The sequence below is a fragment of the Neoarius graeffei genome, chromosome 26, assembly GCF_027579695.1.
Source record: "Neoarius graeffei isolate fNeoGra1 chromosome 26, fNeoGra1.pri, whole genome shotgun sequence".
Taxonomy (NCBI): domain Eukaryota; kingdom Metazoa; phylum Chordata; class Actinopteri; order Siluriformes; family Ariidae; genus Neoarius; species Neoarius graeffei.
This window is the reverse complement of record NC_083594.1, coordinates 6,807,681-6,824,895: the sequence shown is the minus strand read 5'-3', so window position 1 is coordinate 6,824,895 and position 17,215 is coordinate 6,807,681. Positions and strand designations below refer to the sequence as shown.

The following is a 17,215-nucleotide window of genomic DNA, read 5'->3' as shown; positions in this document are numbered from 1 at the left end:
AATGAAGAAGCAAGTGTGACATTCAAAGTGTCCAGAAGAACTGCAAAGGGTCGTCTAACATGAAATATTGACTTTATTTCATTTATTATGGCTTACTGATGACTGTTTATAGTATGTTTTTTAATGTTGAAACATTTAATTTCATTATTTTTAAGCCATTTTTGGTCAACAGCTTTTCTTTACATGTGCCTAAGACTTTTGCACAGGACTGGATATGGAGGATGAAGCTCCATCTGGTCTCCCAGGTAAACTTTTTATAAGCAAAATTATGATTGCATTGCTACTGACAAAGTTATTATTCCTTATCTTGTTATTTTTTTGGACATCTAATATTGCATGAGAATAGCATTTTAATTCACAACATATCTGAAATGCCCTTTCAACATTTCATAATTTTATTAGTTAAATGGCAGGGGGTAAATTTGGGTTTACAGTTATCAGTCAAAAATTTGCTTACAAATGACTGACATTTAATAGCAGCCTGTTAACAAAGCAGAAAGACGGGAAACAATGATAATGACGACTCGTTGTGTTTACAGTCATTGTGGCAACGTCAAAGGCGAAATCTCGTGTCTGTTAAATCTCCCTGTGCCTGAAATCCTCATTGTCCTGATGATGTATCCCTGTGGAACTCCAGTGACTGTGAGAACACAGCTTCATACAGTCACACCCTGTTTTCTCTGCTTGAGAATATTTTAATCTTGTTTCTGGAGGAAGTACATTCATTCCTTTGTGTTTGTTGTACATATCGTTGGGCATTGGAAAGGTTTGGTGTTAGCTTGGATAAAAATGCAGCCAGATGTTTCATTGGTGGGACAAGGTGGCCTGTAAGTGCAAAATACATTTACAAACCAAACATGCAGCAGCTAATTGGAAAACCCAATACCAAAACAAAAATTACAACAGTACATTGAGGAACACAAAAACTCAAAACACAAAGAGTTGGTCCTTAGTGTTGTAATGTAATACCATGGGGAAGTTGTGGCCTAATGGTTAGAGAAGCAGCTTTGGGACCGAAAGGTTGCTGGTTTGATTCCCTGGACCAGCAGGAATGGTTGAAATGCCCTTAAGCAAGACCCCTGGCTGCTCTGGGTACATTGTACATCACTCTGGATAAGAGCATCTACTAAATGCCATTAATGTAATGTATCTTCATATTGGTACTTGGTGTTAAACCTAAAGTAGGTGTGGCTTAATCTGGAAGTGTAAATGGGACCACAAGGTAGGAATACATCTCAGATGGGATGTCAAGGCACCGTACACACTTCCATTCAGACCTAGGGACAGTATAGCACAGCTGATCTACATACATACATACATGTATTTTTGGAAGGAAACTAGAGAACCCAAAGTAAACCCAAGCTGACATATTGAGAACATACAAAACTCTGTACAGACTTCATTTAGCTTCTTATCTCCTCTTACTCTCAACATCATCCAGCTCTTCGTCTTCTTCTTCTTCCAGCCAATCAGCAATGAGCATGTGACACTCAAGGACCGCCCATTTCCGTTTTGAGTTTATGCTGGTGTGTTTTTGGTTTTACTGTCATGTTTGTGATTTGTTAATATCTTTTGCACTTGTTTTTGCAATACATTTTGCCACCATAGTCTCATCGGTGTATAGTTTTATTCAAGTTCAATCACTAGTTTCCCCTCATCGTCGCTGCTGCTGGACCTCTCCTCCTCCTCCTCCATGTAGGTGTGTGGAGCATTAGGATCTGTGGGGTTACTGTGTATGCTAGATGTGCATGTTGGATTTGGATGTATGCAAGAGTTATTGGTCTGGTTTGAACATGAAGGACGTTTGTACTCTGGTGTGCTTGTTATCATCTGACAGCGTTCTGTGTTGCAATGTGATCTCATGCTGGGTTCGTTCATGTTGATTCGTGCTGTTCCATCTGTTTCTCGCTCTGGCAATGGCTTGAGCACTTGCACGCTTGCTGAATGAGTCAATTGCTGTGCAGAGTTTTCAGTTTGTGTCTCTCTTTGGACCTCCTTCTGGATGGCATTCACCAAAATTGGATGAGCCAAAAGATGCCTCACGTCACCTCTTCCTCTGGATAACGTCATAAACCTTTCACAATGTCCGAGAGGAACGTGCTCCTTCACTTTTGTGTTACTTTGGTCGGTTTGTTTTGGAGTCACATTAGCACTGGGACTGTTTTCTCGAACATGATTTTTGTTGGGGTGACACTTGTTTTCTAGTGAAGGGTTGGTTATTCCACAAATTGTTGCTGGTGTGCTGATGGAAACAGGCTCAGGCAATGGCGTGTTGACATTAGTCATATGTTGCGATGTGGAAAGGTCTGGATGTGATTTCACTGCTGTGAGGCAACTTTCGGTGCATTTTGTGTCCTGCTTGAAATACAGATATGTGAAAATACAAAACATTTATTATTATTATTCACGTCATAGAGTAAATAGTCGAAAGAGAGGAGCATTTACACCTTTAAACACACACACACAAACTTGGCAGCATTAGCTAAGCTACCTAAACATAGCCATGTGCGAGAGTATTGTAGTTAGTTACATTTCTAGCACCTAATTACATAAAACTAACTACATAAGTAACTACAACCAAGTTCTAGCCATTTAGATAACATTATGGCATTCTGTTATGTTGTGTAATTCAAACCAATTAACTAGCTAGCTAAGTCAACAAGTTTGCAGACTAGCTAACATTAGGCTAACAATTAGCTTATGTGGCTAAACTAGTTTGCTAGTAAGTGTTAGCATTCACCCTTATTCATGATAATAAATAAATATATATATATATATATATATATATATATATATATATATATATATATATATATATATATAAGGCATTTTTTACACATTTCTAGTTTCTCAAATTACTTTGTATATTTCAAGCATTTATCTATAAAGAAGCAAAATAATCAAAATAGGCTTTATATATATACATATATATATATGAATAATATTAATTATTCTATCCACATTCACTGGATATGAGCAATCGTGTGCTCTGATTGGCTACTCTACTACTAGGATATCAGCTCATATACCATGAGGAGAGAAAAACAAAATGGTGGATCGTGTTGCTGAACCAACCGAGGATGAAATAAAACCTCTACTCAAAAACTAAACCCCCAAAAATACAAAAAAGCAACAAAATATAAAATAAAAGTATTTGATGGTAAGAACGTATCTTTTTTTTATTTTTCAAGAATTATTATTATTATCGCATTTTTCGCAAATTGCTCCTGTCATTTCGCCGGTTTGTTTACATTCTAAGTGGAAATGATTTTGTTGGGCGTTTTGTATAAAGTATTTATTGATCAAATTTGCTAAAAATAAAAATAAAAATGCTCTTTTTCTCAAAATCCAGTGAATGTGGATAGAATAAAACAGTTATTCCATGAAAACGAGTTGTACATGGATTCTAGCCAACTCAGTGCTATGCGCCTCGTCGGCTATCAGCTCATGTACGACTTGATTTCGTGGAATAACTGTTAATTATATTTGTCTGATTTCAAGACATTTTTCATGAAAATGACACCACTGAAAGAAATAAATGCACAACTCATACGCAGTCAGGAGTTAATTCCAAAAAAATTGTGCACACCGTTATTGAGACCTCAGATACAGCGTGTGTTTTGAGGCGGAGTCTGCTGAACACAAAGGTGTGTTTCAGTTACGACTGAAGTTAACTTAAGTAGATTTTTCTTGTGTGATGTTAGCTTTAGCAAGGAGCATATTTTCATCTTTTGGGCTGTAAATATATTTAAATATTATGGAATAACATTCATGGGCAATATTATATACATAAACATGACAGTGTTAATTAATGAATTGTATCATCCCTAATGCTATTGGAAAAAAAAAAACATCTCAGGCACCTCTAGTCATGAAAAATCTGGCACTATCAATGGTATTTCGATAATCTGGCTGGGTCGGAGAAGTTATAGATGTGTGGTCAGTGATGGGAATAACGGCGTTAGAAATAAACGGCGTTACTAACGGCGTTACTTTTTTTAGTAACGAGTAATCTAACTAATTACTTTTTACATCGTTATAACGCCGTTCCCGTTACTTACAATAAAATACTATGCGTTACTTTATTAAAGCTGTTCTCATCTGGCACGCTGCTCGTTCAGCCTTTCTTTCCTCTGCTTTAGTGTGGGGCGGGGAGACACGAGACAACAGCACAGTAAGCCAATCAGAGTAGATTTGGACAACATACGTGGGTAGGCCACACCTACTGCACTACTGCGTGCTCTTTCAATCGGAAGACACAGCGATGGCGAGCGGTCAGCCCAGCACTGCGCTTTCACATTGGAAATACAGCCATTACTTTTCATTACTTGAAATAAAAGGCAAGAGTGTTTACGTGCAATGCACATTATGTCGAGGAACAAAGCGTTTGTCCTCGTCAGTGGCCAGTAATTAGTAACATAATTTTAATAACTACAAAAATATATTACATTTGATAGATGTCTTATCTCACATTGTCCCACAAAAATATTAATATAGTGTAGATAACATTACTAATTGGTTCTGTTAAGTGTCCATTTCAGTCATTAAACACATTTAACATTCACTTTTATTATGATTACACTAATTGAATTTGATTTTTTTTGAGGGGGAACAAAATGTAACGGAATAATTACTTTCTCTGGTAATTAGTTACTTTTATGACAAAGTAACTCCGTTAGTAACTCAGTTACTTTTTGGGAAAAGTAACTAGTAACTATAACTAATTACTTTTTGAAAGTAACGTGCCCAACACTGTGTGTGGTTAAGTCATTGACTTGACAGGAACTTGCCTGTCTTTTGACTCACCTCTCTTTTATTTTCCATGGCATCCTCGTCCTGTTTTGTCCATGTGCTGTTTGTGTCCCACGTCCCCACCCACTCTGTTCCTTCTCCTCCTCCACTCTTCGGTTCCATGGGTATCCACTTCGGTCTCCCTGTCCCAGCCTCCCGCTGGAACTTTAAGCTTTGGAGAGAACAGCTCACCGGAGGCCCTGAGGGGAGAATAAATTAATTCCAGTTGTTTCAAACTTGTAGAGTTCTGTAGCTTAAGCGTGGCCTCGGCTTGCCTCGCAGGTTCCCTGAGGTATCAGTGAGCAAGCTTCAAAGATTGAATTCCACAAACTTAAATGCTTTCACTTATCGAGAGCAAAGACATGTTGAAGTATAAGTGTCTTGTTTTTAACACCTTCTTTATCCAAGAGCAAAGTGTAATTCACAGCTAGAGCAGGCTGGTGACCGAAATGAAGTCAGTAATAATGAAGATGGATACAATTTTGTTGTCTTAATCTTGCCTTAACCTCCTAGGGCTTAGCGGTCACATGCGTGGACAGCACTTTATGGAAATTCAGAACAAGAATCCACATATGTGGACATACTTTTTCTCGAAAAGTACATCTTATCAAAAGATGATGCTTAGTTTTTATTCTAATCAGGTTCTAATAAGCCCAAATAGCAAAGAGAAATAAAAAATGCATGTAAAAAAAACAGCTTGGGCCTTAGGAGGTTAAAAAAGATTTCAAACATCTTCTACACACAGAAAATATGATACAACAAAGTATGGTAATAGTGTAACTTGAGAAATGATTTCACACCTGAAGTGTTTTACACCCCAGATGCCACAACACTTTTCCAGTGGTTACATATTTTCATTCATTAAAAAACAACATACTTTTTAGCATTTATTCTTACATGTGGATTTGATTTATTTGGAGCATTGTCCACACAAGCCCCTGTGAAAGTGTGATAATGAATTACATTCCATGGCATTTAGCAGATGCTCTTATCCGGAACAACGTACAAGAAGTGCAAAAATCAGGTCTATGAAGTGCTGAACTTCTAGACAAGAAAGTTCTAGTGCCGACTGAACAAGTGACAGAATAACACTTATTATTCGATCCACATTCACTGGATATGAGCAATCACATGCTCTGATTGGCTACTCTACTACGAGGATATCAGCTCATGTACTGTGAGTAAAGAAAAACAAAATGGCTGAGCACATCAAGTCAGATATATCACTTTGCTATCAAGTATTTAAAGGAAACAGAAATAGCTAAAATAATATAGTTTCCGGGTGGCACGGTGGTGTAGTGGTTAGCGCTGTCGCCTCACAGCAAGAAGGTCCGGGTTCGAGCCTCGTGGCCGGCGAGAGCCTTTCTGTGCGGAGTTTGCATGTTCTCCCCGTGTCCACGTGGGTTTCCTCCGGGTGCTCCGGTTTCCCCCACAGTCCAAAGACATGCAGGTTAGGTTAACTGGTGACTCTAAATTGAGCGTAGGTGTGAATGGTTGTCTGTGTCTATGTGTCAGCCCTGTGATGACCTGGCGACTTGTCCAGGGTGTACCCCGCCTTTCGCCCGTAGTCAGCTGGGATAGGCTCCAGCTTGCTTGCGACCCTGTAGAACAGGATAAAGCGGCTAGAGATAATGAGATGAGAATATAGTTTCCTCCCCCAGCTCCTGTTTCACCCTCCAGCCCAGGTGGTGGCAGTAATGCACCTTTAAGTTGGTTTGCCAACCACCAAAAAAACCCTAAAGACGAAGAAGAAAATGGAGGAGCATGTTGCTGAACCAGGCGGCACGGTGGTGTGGTGGTTAGCGATGTCACCTCACAGCAAGAAGGTCCGGGTTCGAGCCCCGTGGCCGGCGAGGGCCTTTCTGTGTGGAGTTTGCATGTTCTCCCCGTGTCCGCGTGGGTTTCCTCCGGGTGCTCCGGTTTCCCCTACAGTCCAAAGACATGCAGGTTAGGTTAACTGGTGACTCTAAATTGACCGTAGGTGTGAATGTGAGTGTGAATGGTTGTCTGTGTCTATGTGTCAGCCCTGTGATGACCTGGCGACTTGTCCAGGGTGTACCCCGCCTTTCGCCCGTAGTCAGCTGGGATAGGCTCCAGCTTGCCTGCGACCCTGTAGAACAGGATAAAGCGGCTAGAGATAATGAGATGAGATGAGATGTTGCTGAACCAACCGAGGATGAAATAAAAACTCTACTCAAAAACAACACCCCAAAAAATACTAAATAAAGCAACAAAATATGGAATGAAAGTATATGATGGTAGGAAGGTATCTTTTTTAAATATTTTTCAAGAATTATTATTATTATTATTACAGCATTTTTCACAAATTGCTACTGTCATTTCGCCAGTTTGTTTACATTCTAAGCAGAAATTATTTTGTTGGACGTTTTGTATAAAGCTTTTATTTATAGAATTTGCAAAAAATAAAAATGCTCTGTTTCTCAAAACCCAATGAACATGGACAGAATAAAACAGTTATTCCACTCAATCTTGTCATACATGGCTTATAGACAACTCGGTGCTATGCGCCTCATCAGCTATCAGCTCATGTACGATTCGAGTTCGTGGAATAACTGTTAAGTGTAATATTCTGTTGAAGTACCAGCACTTAGCAAACAGCCAAGGAAAACAATTCAATCATGGAAATTAGCTGACAAAGTACAACTAAATAGAGAAACATAAAGCTCCAACAGCTAACCCCAGGCTAGGCAGTACACGAGGGTGCATCAGTTTCCCCCTAAAAATGAAAAGTTCCTCCGATCATGATGCATTTTTGTTTTTATGTTCCTTTTGGTAAGAAAACACACTGGGTGAAATATTTTGACAAAATTCAAAAGTTTAATGGTGGCACCAGGAGCTCAAAGTTATGGAAAAAGCTGCTATTTTATGACTTTTATGACAAAATTTCAATCACTTTTCATGAAACATTATGGCACCTTATAGAGTATACCAAATATCTTAGATATACATTTTTAGTCCATATTCTAAATATATTATCAAGCACAGTTTGAGTTTTAGCTGTTCATTGAATCATTGTTCAACTACTTTTAAACAATACAAATGTATTATGAATCACATTAATGCTTCTCAATCCCTTGCAAAGGTTCTTAACATGATCTCTGGGTCACAAGAAACCAATAAATGGAGTCCAACATTGTGATTCAAACCTTACGCCAAAACATAAGCGGTTTTTTTTGGCAAAAAATGAACCTCATGGTGCCACCATTAGACTTTTGAATATGGTCAAAACATTTTACAGGATGTCTTTATTGGTGAAAAGGAACACCCAAACAAAAATGCATCAGATTTTATGAAAGTGAGGGCAACTGATGCACCCGACAGTACACACCCTGGGTTGGTCAAGACCGATACACAGTTAATTTGTCAATTAGGATGCATGCATCAATATAAACTTGTGATTTGAATTACAATCTAAGGTACACCTTTCTGACCAATCAGATTCGTGAATTCAGCAGCACAGACAGAGAAATAATTGTCTCCTCAGATCATTGATGTCATGATTGGTTTGGCTGAACTCTTACATGTGCCTCTGTGCTCTAAGCGTAGGCTCAGGTCATGTCAGTCATTTGTCATGGAGCCAGGCAAAAAAAAAAAACCTCCCTACCCTAAGGCCAGTGTTCAGTACAGACCTCCATGCTGGACCGTCTGTATCCTCCTTAATAATATCTAATCCAACAAACTCACTTCACGGAGGCTGAAAGGCAATAGTGGAGGCTGGTGCAGAAATAAGAATGTCTCCTCACACATTTAAAAGTCCGTAAACCAAAACCCGACAAGTGTAGAATGCTTGAACTAATCAGGCTTATCAGGAGAAAAAGGGAGAGGTTTTGTTTCTTCTTCTTATCCCTTCTGATCATCCTTTGACCTTTCTTATTTTTGTTGCGGTGACTAATTTTTGTGGCCTGTGACCTACGGAAAGGGAATCTCTTTGGAACTGCCACAGGACAAGTCAAAGCTGTTAGGACTTAAAAGGATTGAATGTTTTTCTTCAACAAGATTCTGATATTGAATGACTGTGAATGGTCAGGAAGAGGTCATTGTAGGAGCACATCAAGGAAAAAGACTATAAAAACTATACGAGTCGACTACAAAGGAAGAGAGAATAAACAGCTCAACCTGACATTCTGTTTTGATGCCGTGATATCCGAGTGTCGTCCAAAAACACATGGATTTCTTTAGCTTTAGAAGTGTAATTAAGAATGATCTGGATAGCAGTTCAAGAGGTTAGCATTGTAATCGCATTTCTATTATTTGAGTTAAGATAAAAATGCTGAAATAGTGAATAAATGTGCAGTGTTTCTCACTTGAGAACAAGATTTATTGAAACTAAAACTAGTTCCATTCACCCACTTTGATTAGTTTTCCTAAAAGCATCACGAATTAAGATTTCAATAAGTTTATTGTCATATGCATAGTAAAAACACGGAGGTTCAGACAATGCAATGAAATTCTTACTTTGCTGCTCTCCTTACACACAACAATAACACATATATACATTCAAACACATGACAAAAAGGTGTCTAAATTAACTCAGGTTAATTTGTATATATATATATATATATATATATATATATATATATATATATATATATATATATATATGAGTGTTTAGTCTATGTCTGTTTCTTACTGTATCTAGAGTGTTTATACTGTTTATATTGTTTATTTCAATTATTCTATTTTTTATTTATAAAACAGAATGTATTTTATTTGGCACGTCACCCACGTCAAATGTTTTTACAACAAATTTTGGTACTCTGGCCCCCTTTTTTAAACCATTTGTACAAAATCTTGGGGTAATGTTTGACAGTGGGCTTAAATTTGCTAAACAGATTAGTTCTGTTGTTAGAACGAGCTTTTTTCAACTTCGTCTCTTGGCCAAAGCGAAGCCGTTTCTCAGTCGGCAGGATCTCGAGAAGGCAATTCATGCATTTATCAGTTCGAGACTGGACTATTGTAGTGCCCTGTATGTTGGCCTCAGCCAGTCTTCAATTTTACGTCTTCAACTTATACAGAACGCTGCGGCCCGATTTTTAACAAGCACGTCTAGACGTGAACACATTACTCCTGTGTTGTCGTCACTCCATTGGCTTCCAGTCCGCTTTAGAATTGATTTTAAACTTCTGTTGTTTGTTTTTAATGCCATCAATGGCCTGGCTCCCTGTTACTTGTCTGAGATTTTAACTATTCGTGATCATGGTAGGGCCCTGCGTTCTTCGGGTCAGCTTCTGTTAGAAGTTCCAAGGTCGAGATATAAACAATGGGGTGATCGTTCTTTTGCTGTCGCTGCTCCCAGACTGTGGAACAACCTGCCCCCCGACATTCGCACCACTATTGATCCCGGCCTTTTTAAATCAAAGTTGAAGACCTACTTTTTTAGATTGGCATACAATCCTGACTAGGGGAGTCTTGTTTTTGAGGGGTGCTTCGTTTCGTCTGTTTTATTTCATGTACTTCTGAAAGGCTTTTGGTAATCTGCAGCACAGTGGCACCTTCCGCAGTCAAAACCTGTGTTTTTATGTGTTTTGGTGTTCTGTTTTATGGCTTTGATGTAAAGCACTTTGGGTACCTTTTGGTTATTGTAAAGGGCTCTATAAATAAAATTTGATTGATTGATTGATTGATTGATTGATTGATTGATTGATTGATTGATTGATTGATTGATTGATTGATTGATTGCACCGTGGGTCAGAGAGGACTGAAATTTCATCTGTGCTGTATGTTGAGCATGTATAGCATATTTGGCAATAAAGTTGACTTGACTTGACTAAAAAGGGAATAAAAGTAGTAAATGTAGTAAAACTAAATAGGTAAAAGAAGTGCCAGAAAAACCTGAGTTAATTTGTAAAGTGACTTTGTGCAAACGGGTAGCTGCGGTGAGGATGCTGGAGAATGGAGAGTGCAGTATTTAGTGTGTTGTGCTGTTCAGGAGCCTGATAGCCTGCGGATAGAAACTGTTTGTGAGTCCTGTAGTCCTTGATTTGACACTCCGGTAGCGTCTCCCCGACGGCAGGAGTGTAAAGAGACTGTGTTGTGAGTGTGTGTTGTCCTTAATAATGCTATGGGCCCTCCTGATGACCCTGGTGTTATAAATGCCCTGTAGTGATGGGAAGGCTGTTCCAGAGATGGACTGGGCAGTCTTCATCACCCACTGGAGAGCCTTCCTGTCCTGAGCAGTGCAGTTTCCATACCACACTGTGATGGAGCTGGTGAGGACACTCTCGACCGTGCATCTGTAGAAGTTGCTGAGGATTTTGGTTGGCATGCCAAACGTCCTCAGCCTTCTCAAGAAATACAGTCTCTGCTGTGAGTTCTTCAGAAGCTGCTGAGTGTTGTGAGACCAGGTGAGGTCCTCACTGATGTGAGTGCCGAGGAACTTAAAAGTTCTTACCCTCTCCACCTCTTGTCTCCCCAGTGTATATTGGGGCATGCTGCTCCCTCCTCTTCCTCCTCCTAGGATCAATAATCTTCTCATTGGTTTTATCTGTATTTAAGGAGAGATTATTTTCCTGGCATCAGGCCACCGGTCCTGCCATCTCTCTCTTATATGTTGTCTCCTCTCTGCCGGTGATCAGTCCAATGACTGTGGTGTCATCCGCAAACTTTATAATGCTGGTATTGGACTCAGAGGCCACACAGTCATAAGTGAAGAGGGTGTACAGCAGAGGGCTCTGTACGCAACCCTGGGGGGTCCCTGTGCTCACAGTTAATTAGAATAAAATAACTATTACACTACTGTTCATAAGTTTGGGGTCACTTTGAAATTTCCTTATTTTTGAAAGAAAAGCACTGTTCTTTTCAATGAAGATCACTTTAAACTAATCAGAAATCCACTCTATACATTGCTAATGTGGTAAATGACTATTCTAGCTGCAAATGTCTGGTTTTTGGTGCAATATCTCCATAGGTGTATAGAGGCCCATTTCCAGCAACTCTCACTCCAGTGTTCTAATGGTACAATGTGTTTGCTCATTGCCTCAGAAGGCTAATGGATGATTAGAAAACCCTTGTACAATCATGTTAGCACAGCTGAAAACAGTTGAGCTCTTTAGAGAAGCTATAAAACTGACCTTCCTTTGAGCAGATTGAGTTTCTGGAGCATCACATTTGTGGGGTCGATTAAATGCTCAAAGTGGCCCGAAAAATGTCTCGACTATATTTTTTATTCATTTTACAACTTATGGTGGTAAATAAAAGTGTGACTTTTCATGGAAAACACAAAATTGTCTGGGTGACCCCAAACTTTTGAACAGTAGTGTATATAAATTTATGTTGCACAAATTTACCCCAGCACTGTTGAATTCTCGATTCTGATTGGTCAGAAAGTATTGATTAATTTTCTATAGCAGTAGCTCTTACAGTAATTCATCCATTATCCGTAGCTGCTTATCCTGTGTAGGGTTGCAGGCAAGCTGGAGCCTATCCAGGCTGACTATGGGCGAGAGGCGGGGTACACCCTGGACAAGTCACCAGATCATCACAGGGCTGACACATAGAGACAAACAACCATTCACACTCACATTCACAGTCAATTTAGAGCCACCAATTAGCCTAACCTGCATGTCTTTGGACTGTGGGGGAAACCGGAGCACCCGGAGGAAACCCACGCAGACACGGGGAGAACATGCAAACTCCACACAGAAAGGCCCCCGTTGGCTACTGGGCTCAAACCCAGAACCTTCTTGCTGTGAGGCAACCGTGCTAACCTCTACACCACCGTGCCGCCCACTGTACCAAAATGCTGCCTTTCATTTTTTTTTTAATTTTAGGATATTCATCAGCAATCAGTCATTTATCAAGTGTGATCAAGATGCCAATGTAAACTATAATGGAACTATACAGACTGGTATAATGTTTCTGCTGTAATATCCATGTGATAAGAATGCACAACCCCAATTCCAAAAATGCTGAGACGTTGTGGAAAATGTAAATAAAAACAGAATACAATGATATGCAAATCCTTGCCAACCTATACTCAATTGAATGAAATAGAAATACAAGATATTTAATGTTACAACTGATAGCCTTTATTGTTTTTTGTAAATATATACACACATTCTGAATTTGATGCCTGCAACACATTCTGAAGAAGTTGGGACAGGCACAATAAAAGACTGTGAAAGTTGTAGAATTATTTAAAAAAATAAACCTGTTTGGAACATTCTCCAAGTAAACAGGTTAACTGGTAATTGGAAAGGTTCAGTTGTTCACAAGCAAGGATGGCATGAGGTTCACCACTTTGTGAAAAACTGCACAGGCAAATAGTCCAACAGTTTAAGATAATATTTAAGTATTCATTTCCTTATGCAATTTATTTAGTTACTTTTAAAATCAACATCAGCAGCTACACACAGCGGAGCGACCTGGGAGCCTGCCGCTAATCCCTTGCAATATCCTTTGCCCTAGCTAAGTTTTGGCTGAGCTCAAGTCCCAGCTCTGATAGTAACAGTATTCGCAAATGATGTACAGTACATGTAATTTTCCACATCAGATTCATTTCACTCTTTGGAATGTCCTGTCTGCCAAAGAATGTCATGAAACGTTTTCTTTACATAATTTAATGCACTATAAAACGATGTGAAGCAATATTTGTGAGCAGTTGACTCAGTAGGAGTCAGTAGTCTTAGTGTTCTGGGAGAAAAAGGCTATAAACTCCAGCACCAGACTCTATAAAATAAACCAAGGAAGTGTTGGAAAGGAAATTTGTTTGTGGTGCATAGTAGAAGTTGTGAATGTGCAATAAATGGCTAGTAAATTGTGTACAGCTGTCCTGATATTTAGTAGATGCCCCACAATAGATGCAGACAATTTTACCAGTTATGATGGAAATATGAGGGGAAGTCATGGCCTAATGGTTAGAGAAACAGCTTTGGGACCAAAAGGTTACTGGTTTGATTCCCCAGACTAGCAGGATTGACTTAAGTGCCCTTGAGCAAGGCACCTAACCCCCAACCGCTCTGGCAAGAGTGGTGGCGTACCTTGTGTCTGATTAGCCAAAGAAAAACTGATGATGTGATCATCAGTTCGGGCATTGAACCCGACCAGCTGACTGAAAAAAAAACAAGATGAGCAATTTATTAATTTTATACACCTCTGCCCTCCCTACAGTCTAGGTTGCTTAAAAAGCTGAAATCATTTGATGTTTTGTCTTGATTCAATCGATACAGTATTGTGCAAAAGTCTTCAGCCCCCTATTTTTTTCATACAAACTTTGTTATAGATTTCTATTTTATGATTTTTACATTATGGGGTGGGCGGCGCGGTGGTGTAGTGGTTAGCGCTGTCGTCTCACAGCAAGAAGGTCCGGGTTCGAGCCCCGTGGCCGGCGAGGGCCTTTCTGTGCGGAGTTTGCATGTTCTCCCCGTGTCTGCGTGGGTTTCCTCCGGGTGCTCCGGTTTCCCCCACAGTCCAAAGACATGCAGGTTAGGTTAACTGGTGACTCTAAATTGGCCGTAGGTGTGAATGTGAGTGTGAATGGTTGTCTGTGTCTATGTGTCAGCCCTGTGATGACCTGGCGACTTGTCCAGGGTGAACCCCGCCTTTCACCCGTAGTCAGCTGGGATAGGCTCCAGCTTGCCTGCGACCCTGTAGAACAGGATAAAGCGGCTAGAGATAATGAGATGAGATGACTTATGGGGTCAAAACATTACAAAAATATTTTAGAGTTCCAAACGGTCGCTTTTTTTCCAGCACAAAATTAAATGTTAACAGCAAAAAAAGAAAAAAAGTTGTATCTGAGCAGCATATTACATAAGAGAGCACGAAGACTACTGGGTTTGGGGGCAAAATGAAGAAGCGAGTGTGACAGTCAAAGTGTCCAGAAGAAGTGTGTCTGGTTCTGCAAGATGCTCAGTATCTACATGCTACAGCTCATTTCCTTATAAAACTGCCCTCACTGTACCTGAGACTACTATTTTTTTTTTCTTCTAAAGCAAAGGGAATTTCATCTCACACCAAATATTGACTTTGTGTCATTTATTATGGCTTACTGGTTACTGTTTATAGTACATTTTTAATGTTGTAAAATTTCATTCCATTATTTTTAAGCCATTTTTGGTCTACAGCATTTCTTTACATGTGCCTAAGACTTTTGCACAGCATTGTATGAACTGCAAGAGCAAAATTGTTCTTGTGTGAGAAAGAACTTGTGGAAAGACACAAGTTGTGAGTTGTCTCCACCTTGTGGAGTCATGCAGTTACAGCTTTCTATGTATAAAGGTGCATGCTAACACTTCATCCATCCATCCATTATCTGTAGCCGCTTATCCTGTCCTACAAGGTCACAGGCAAGCTGGAGCCTGTCCCAGCTGACTACGGGCGAGAGGCGGGGTACACCCTGGACAAGTCGCCAGGTCATCACAGGGCTGACACATAGACATAGACAACCATTCACACCTACGGTCAATTTAGAGTCACCAGTTAACCTAACCTGCATGTCTTTGGACTGTGGGGGAAACCGGAGCACCCGGAGGAAACCCACGTGGACACGGGGAGAACATGCAAACTCCGCACAGAAAGGCCCTCGCCAGCCGCTGGGCTCAAACCCAGGACCTTCTTGCTGTGAGGCAACAGTGCTAACGACTACACCACCGTGCCACCCTTGCTAACACTTCATGTGTCTATTATTCATTATTAGCTTGAAAATGGTTAATAGTTTTACATGGTTAACCACATGCTGTTTCAGACAAGACAAGCATCCTGCTCCAAGCATTACCATGAGCATGTGCACCCATGACTGGAACGTTTTCTTCCTTCTTCTTATAATATTTATCACTTTTTTTTTTTTTTACATTGCATTAGTTTGTCTCATCTCATTCTCATTATCTCTAGCCGCTTTATCCTGTTCTACAGGGTCGCAGGCAAGCTGGAGCCTATCCCAGCTGACTACGGGCGAAAGGCGGGGTACACCCTGGACAAGTTGCCAGGTCATCACAGGGCTGACACATAGACACAGACAACCATTCACACTCACATTCACACCTACGGTCAATTTAGAGTCACCAGTTAACCTAACCTGCATGTCTTTGGACTGTGGGGGAAACCGGAGCACCCGGAGGAAACCCACGCGGACACGGGGAGAACATGCAAACTCCGCACAGAAAGGCCCTCGCCGGCCACGGGGCTCGAACCCGGACCTTCTTGCTGTGAGGCGACAGCGCTAACCACTACACCACCGTGCCGCCCCATTAGTTTGTCTCCTGGTAATTATTAGTTGTAGTATATCCAGTGGTGTGTACAGGTTTTGGGACTGTTTTGGTGCCTGTCTTATTGACGTGGTTTTATTTTCTGTCTTTTTATCCCTTTAGTGGTCCATATTAACTTGTATTGTTTTGCATATGGCCACAATGATCACATTTTCTATATCGTTAAACAGCTATAAAAAAACGTCCGCTCTGGCCAAAGTCTATCAAACGTTTTGCTTCCAGAGATCCCTTTCAATGTCAAATACAGCAGTTTCCACAGATCTACTCAAAGTGTACAGTAATTTTTTGGCTATTTATTTGAGTCGTACAACTTTTTATTCAAATACTTTCATGTTTTTGTTTCCTAATTGTTATTAGACTGAAGATGACATTCTTTATAGACCTAGTGTTTTGTTGAACTGATAAGAAATTAATAATAATAATTAGGATAACTTTCATAATGTTGGGTTGTGATATCCAAACCCAACATCCCACCAGGACCAGTGACGTATAGAATATACTTATAGTTGTATAGAATATCCGATCTCTTCCTTGGTGCAAAATAAATGATCACATAAAGACATTAGGCTTCATAGTTGCTCTGTAGTTCTTAACTAGTCACAAAGCAGTCAGTCAGGCACATTATAAAGTAGAGAAGTTTGTTTAAAAGATTCTTAGAATGATTTAAACAAACTTCTCTAATTTATAACAGAAAAACCCTGCAGTGAGTTACTTTCCCTCCCAGAATCAGTGATGAGAAAATTGATTCGGTTCACCGTGTGGATTCTTTGACACTGGTAGGCCCGATGAATCAAACATCCAAACCAACCCACTCAATAGGTGTTAGGAATGGGAATTCGGACTCTTTTTAGGGAATTCTGGATCATGTTTAAGAGAATTCTGGATCATTTTAGTGAGTCAGTTCAAATAAGAACCGACTCTTTTGGTTGTTTCTGAAGTGTGAAGCCATATTGTGGAGGTTAAAGAGGTCCCGCATACTTAGATGTGATTTTTGAGCTGTAAACTAAATGATAAGACTGTACTCCGATGAAACACATCAATGCTGGTGCTAATATTGACGAAACTAGTAGTTATTGCCCGTGAACCTGATTTCCTCTGAATGGTGCTCTTCACAGGAGCTGTGTTGGTCCTAGGGTTTGGTCATACAGCTGCTTGGAATTGGGTTGATATATACTGTATGTTCTCACTGTGTTCTGTCA

The 17,215-nt window shown here is 40.0% G+C and overlaps 1 protein-coding gene across 2 annotated transcripts in view; it reads right to left on the bottom strand.

Moving 5' to 3' along the window:
* Positions 1-377: 377 nt before the first annotated feature.
* znf831 (zinc finger protein 831) overlaps positions 378-17,215 on the bottom strand; it is a 28,018-nt gene continuing 11,180 nt past the window's right edge. Inside the window, exons 3-4 of one of the 2 annotated variants that reach the window (XM_060910747.1) lie at positions 4,807-4,991; positions 378-2,358 (exon numbers count right to left, since the gene is read on the bottom strand). In XM_060910747.1, the coding sequence (XP_060766730.1) occupies positions 1,627-2,358; positions 4,807-4,991 (917 nt within the window). In that variant the 3' untranslated portion in view covers positions 378-1,626. The remainder of the gene's footprint in view (positions 2,359-4,806; positions 4,992-17,215) is intronic. The other variant, XM_060910748.1, reaches the window with a different exon arrangement.